The following is a 6,198-nucleotide window of genomic DNA, read 5'->3' as shown; positions in this document are numbered from 1 at the left end:
ACACAATAAAATGATTAATTAATTGCTAAAATAATATTTTAATTAGATCTAATTGTTACATCTAAAAACGTGATAAGTCAGTCCTTGTAATTTTATTAATTAAAGTTTCATCGGTCTTTCTTTACATGTATCATATTATCTTTTTTTTATTTGATAGCTATGATATCCAATTATTTCAAGAGATTAAAGAAAATTCTAGCAGAAATTGTTGATGGAGACTCTATTGATATTGAGGTTAATCAAATCCCATTAGAAGAAGAAGCCCCACATCAGCAACAACAACTCCAAGTAAAAGAAGCTCAACCTTCGGTCGGGATATTCAATTTAGATGAGCTTAAAACTGATCCAGGATTGAGGATATCAATTAACGAGATTTGTTGTACTGACAAGCAAAAAGAGAAAGTTTGAAGAGCATACTTGTTGAAAGGTCCTTGCCAACCTAAAGATCATAACTTTTCTTTCACTCTTTTCGGAGTTAAAAAGCATAGGTTTACGCCAGAGTGGTACAAAGAAGGTCTAAGTTGGGTGGAATATAGTGTGGCAAAAGATTGCATCTTTTGTTTAAATTGTTATCTTTTCAAAACTGATTATGGTGACCAAACAGGTGGTGAAGTTTTTGTGAGTAAGGGATTTAATAATTGGAAAGATAAAACGAAAGTGAAAAAACATGTTGGAGATCATTCTAGTACTCATAACCAATGTCATGCCAAGTGTGTTGATTTGATAAAACAAAGGCAACACATCGATATAAATCTTGCTTGCATGTCAAAAAAGGCCAAATTGGACTATCGCATTCGCTTGAATGCATCAATTGATTGCATTAGATTTCTTTTACATCAAGGATTGGCATTTCGTGGTCATGATGAGTCGGTTGAATCTGAAAATCAAGGTAACTTTATGGAACTATTGAAGTTTCTATCCAATCATAATGACGACATAAAAAAAGTTGTGCTGGAAAATGCTCCAAAAAACCATCAAATGATGGCCTTCAACATCCAAAGGGAATTAACTAGTGTTTGTGCTCATTTGACGACTAAGAAAATTATTGCAGAAATTGTGAGAGATAAACAATCATTTTCTTTACTAGTTGATGAATCTCGTGATGTGGCAGTGAAAGAACAAATGGCTATTATTTTTCGCTATGTGGACAAAATAGGTTGTGTTATTGAACGTTTTATCAGGGTTGTGAATGTTAAGAATACTTCTGCAAAGTTTTTGAAAATTGCAATAGATGCTTTTTTTGTAAAGCATGGATTGAGTTTGACAAGTTTACGGGGGCAAGGTTATGATGGAGCAAGCAATATGAGAGGTGAGTTCAATGGTTTGAAGACTTTGATATTGAGAGAAAATAAATCGGCTTTTGACATTCATTGTTTCTCTCATCAACTCCAACTGGCGTTGGTCAAAGTTGTAAGTAACCATTCGACATTGGGTGAATTTTTTTAATCTTTTTCTATGTTATCAAACATTATAGCAGCATCTTGTAAGCGCAGAGATCTTCTACTTGATAAACAATATGAAAATGTGATATCTTTGATTTCTAATGGTGATCTTCATATGAGACGAGGTTTGAATCAAGAATGCACTATTAAACGACCAGGAGATACATGTTGGGGTTCACACATAGGGAAAATTCATAGTGTCATAAATTTACTTTCTTCTGTTGTTGATGTGCTTAGGGTGATTGAGATTGAAGGAGACGATTGGCAAAACAAAATTCAAGCAAGGAGTTTATTACGAATCATGGAGAATTTTGAATTCGTCTTTTTGTTATTCTTAATGAAAAGAGTATTGGGAATCACAAATGAACTGTCACAAGCATTACAAAGAAAATATCACAATCTTCTTAATGCCATACAATTTGTACAAATTTCGAAGCTTCGATTGCATAAAATGAGAAATGAAGACACTTGTTCGACATATTGTTAAAAGAAGCTTCTGATATGTGCAAAGATAATGACATACCAATCTTGGAGAATATGTAAGATAACTTTGGGAGGACAAAATGGGGGACTACGCCAATTACGAATAAACATCATTTTAAGGTGGAATTGATGTATACAGTTTTGAATAACATTCAAGAAGAACTCAATAATCGTTTTGATGAAGTAAATATGAGGTTGCTTCAATGTATGTCATCTCTTGATCCAAGTAACTCTTTTGTTGCATTTAACAAAGATAGATTACTTGAATTTGCAAAGTTTTATCCTGCCAATTTTCCTCAACACGATATTTGGTTGCTCGATGATCAACTTGAAAACTATTATGAGGATGTTAGCACCAATGCCAATTTCACTCATGTCGAAGGGATTGCCAACCTTGCTAAAAAAATGGTTGAGTTTAAGAAGGATGTTGCTTACAACAAAGTTTTCTTGCTTATTAAATTAGCATGGGTTTTGCCTGTGGCTACTGCAACAGTTGAAAGGGTGTTCTCTGCAATGAATCTTGTGAAAAATAGTTTGCATAATCAAATGGGAGACGACTGGATGAACAATTGCTTGGTGTTTTACACTGAAAATGAAGTTTTTGCTACAATTGAAAATGAAGATATCATTGAACACTTTCAGAATATATCGAAGCAGAAAATCGTGTTAAATTGAAGGTCTTCAAGTATACCATTCTAACTTGCTTTCATATTTAAACAATCAATATTCATATATTTAAATTTTCAGGTATACCATTCTAACTTGATTTTTTGGTCAATACGTAGAGGATGTGTGGATCTTTAATCTAAACGGTTGAGTTTTGATATTAACGTCTGGATTTGGAGTTATATAACATGAAGTTTGACTGCTTCTCTGGTGATTTTAATCTATCTCTTTGTAAACTTTTATGTATTTTACTTGTGCTAGAGTTGTGATTGACCTCTAAATTTGTGTGGAATATTTTTGTGGATTGTGGTTGCTGTTAACTCTTTTGCTTAAGGTTTGGTGGTTTTTTAAAAGTTTTCATTAGTTGTTTGGCAAACAATAGCGAAGCCGTGGAGGCCCCCCGGGCAAAAATCCTGGCTCTGCCATTGCCTACAATTGGTAATCTACTCACAAATTGAAGACTTCTCTATTTGATTATACCTGAGTTTTTCCTAATTATCGCTTCTTGTAGATTCTTAAAAATATATATATATATACATAGTAATCACCTATATTAATATGATATATTTTGATTAAAACAAAAAATCAATGTAAATTTATTTTTTGTTTTAGTTTGAAGATTTATCTATATTAATTTGTAATTGTTTATTTTTAATTTTAGTTTGTTAATAGAAAATTAATAAAAACCAAACTAGAAATCCAAAATATCCCTCCTCAATTTTATGTAAAGACTTTTTTTTTTTTTTTTTTGGTGGCCTCTTTGTATTTCTAAAAATTAACAAAAGATAATAAAATACAACAAAATATAGATTACAAATTGATAAGGGTCCAATATTGGAGCCTAATGGTGGATTGTTGCCCTTTTTTTTAACTTCGACCATACTTTTAGAGTAACGTTGAGCTAACCCGCGACCTTCTTACAAGAGCTCACTCCAAGGAGTGTCCTATTGTAGTCTTGTCATTACTAAAGTCAAAACAAAAAAGACCATGCACAAATTTTATGCAGAAAAGGTGTGGGAGCCAAGCATCCAACTAGTTAGTGAAAGCATGCATGTTTTAGAAAATGTTCTAGGTGATCAAAATAATGAAATTGAAGTCAAATAATTTAATAGAAAAATCAAATTTCATAAACGTAGAAAATTCGAGGAAAACAATGTTTTGGTCTAACGTAGATCATGTCTAACAACTTACAAGAAATCTACGGCTGTGTTTGTTTTATTATTTTGAGTAATATTTTTAAAAAAGTTAATTGGATTGTTATTACGAGGATAGAATTTGAAAATTAACAAAAACATCCTCCAGATTTTTTAATTTAGCTAAACACCCCCTACAATAAAACATTGTAAATTAACAAAAACACCCCCATCTACCCATTAAATGTTGGCAACCGACCACCATCGCTGGAGGGTGGCCAAAAGTCTCAATAATGGCGCACGATCGACTGGATCTGGCCAGTCATGCACCGATCTATCATTTTCCGATCAGATTCACCATAGATCTAGCCGACAAAGGCTAGATCGGCTAGATTTGAATGTTGACGGCCATATCTGGTCATCAATGACGACCATATCTTGGCCATTGTTGATGACCAGATGTGGCCAAAGATCTAGCCATAGATTTGGCCAGAAAATGTCAGATTGGCGCACGACCGGCCAAATCTAGTTGGTCGTGTGCCATTACGACGACTTTCAGCCACCGTCTGACGATGGTGGTCCGCTACCGGTATTTAATGGGTGGGTAAGGGTGTTTTTGTTAATTTTTTTTTTTTTATTATAGATGGTGTTTAGCTAAATTAACAAACCTAGGGGTTTACAAATAGTTAAATAGAATATGATTGGATTTTGAGAATAGGGAAACAAATATGTATTTTGCGTAGGATGGGAATAGGATAGGGAAACTAATGCAACTTACAATGTTTGTAGGATTTTGTCTTTTGACTTCAATTTTGTACATAAAAATATGTATTCTGGCTTGGAAAAACTACCCAAAGGATTTATGAATGTAAAAATATGAAATGATCTTCCAAAAATGTTAAAGGGTAGTAAGGGAAAACCTAGTGACATGATTGGATTCCGATGTTTGCAGAAACAAATTGATTTTGATTCGTTGGTGTGATTTGTATGGTGTTTGGGGATTGATTTCGTTTTTGAAGTGTTTGGGAATAATGGATGCAATGTTTGAGTGTTTAGATTTGATGGAGAAAGAGTGAAAGTGGCTAGGGTTTTTGAATCAAACCTCTCGATTTCTCTTTCACTTTGGAATAAAGGTTACAAAATGGTGTTTGAATGCTAAGAATTCTTTAAAGGTCAGTGAATGAAAGTTTCATGATGCTTTGAATGAGAAAGCTCTAGCCTTATGTAGAGGCTTGGAGATAAATGATAAATATTTGAAAAAGATAAATAGAATAATAGATAATTAGTAAATTTAGGATAAATCGGATCTAGAATTTATATAAGAATATAAATCCATTAAAGAAAAATTATGGCAAATGATAGACTTAAATAAGTCCAAGTACATTTAGAAAAAATTATTCATTTAAATAAAAGATAATTGCTCAATGAATATTTAGTAATTTAATAAATAAAAAATATGTAAATAGTGAATTTATCTAGACATAAGCATGTCTAGATTCATCGAATTTAAAATAAATAAATAAGGATAACGTAAATGATTTATATTAAGGATTTTAGGATGATAAATCCTGGAAAATAATTTTATTGTTAGATAAATAAATATAAAAGAGATAAATACTTTAAAGTAATATTTGGTCTAAGATAAATGTTTAAGTAAAATATATAAAAATAAATAAATTCGGGATTTATATAATTTAATTGATAAGATGAGAGATAAACCTAAAAATAATTTATCTCTTGATAAAAATGAAAAAAAAAAAAAACAATTATTAAAGCATGATCAAGGAAATAACCAAAATGCCCCTTATAGGTTTTTGTACATAATTTTGGAAATCAAAGTTTTTTAGTGCAAGCAAAACCTTTGTAAGGGTTTTTTAGTAGTTTTGAGGGTACGTTTGGTTCAAAGAATGTTATATTAATAGAACGATAGATTACCTTGAAGATTATTGGGAATATTATATTAAATTTGTTTTGGTTAGATAGGAATAAATTGGTGAGTATGATATATTGATATGTTTGGTTGAGAGGAATAAATTGGTGGGTATTTATATAGATTACTAAATTGTCCACCTTTTATAATATTAATATAATATTATTTTTTGAATAATTTTTTTAACCCCTTATATTTGAGATTTTTCTAAAACACCATAACCACATAAAAGTTTATATTTTAACAAAAACACCCCACCCACTCAAGCCATTACCGGTTGCCTAAACCACCACCAACCGTCAATCAGGAAGTGCAACGGAGATGTTCATTGAGGGATTTTAAAGAGGAGGTGAAAGGGAGTCAATCGATGCAAGTGGGGTGATTTTCGGTAGAAAACGCAACTGAAAAAGCATAGAGAAAAAGGGAAATTGCAAAAAAACAATGGGCTTCGCCAACGATTGGTGGCAGCTCTAGTGATGGGGTTTGGTAGGATTTGAAAAGGAAAACGAGAGGAGTAAGATAATGGTGGTTGGGGTTGACGGTG

At 32.0% G+C, this 6,198-nt stretch overlaps 1 protein-coding gene across 1 annotated transcript; it reads left to right on the top strand.

Moving 5' to 3' along the window:
* The first annotated feature begins 762 nt into the window (after positions 1-762).
* LOC116139992 lies at positions 763-2,600 on the top strand. The gene is made up of 3 exons (XM_031425629.1): positions 763-1,309; positions 1,475-1,567; positions 2,065-2,600. Exons 1-3 carry the CDS (start codon positions 763-765, stop codon positions 2,598-2,600), a joined length of 1,176 nt encoding a protein of 391 aa, XP_031281489.1.
* Positions 2,601-6,198: the final 3,598 nt, after the last annotated feature.

Source organism: Pistacia vera, unplaced genomic scaffold, assembly GCF_008641045.1.
Source record: "Pistacia vera cultivar Batoury unplaced genomic scaffold, PisVer_v2 Contig360, whole genome shotgun sequence".
In the NCBI taxonomy this organism is placed as follows: domain Eukaryota; kingdom Viridiplantae; phylum Streptophyta; class Magnoliopsida; order Sapindales; family Anacardiaceae; genus Pistacia; species Pistacia vera.
This window is presented reverse-complemented; position numbering and strand designations above follow the sequence as displayed.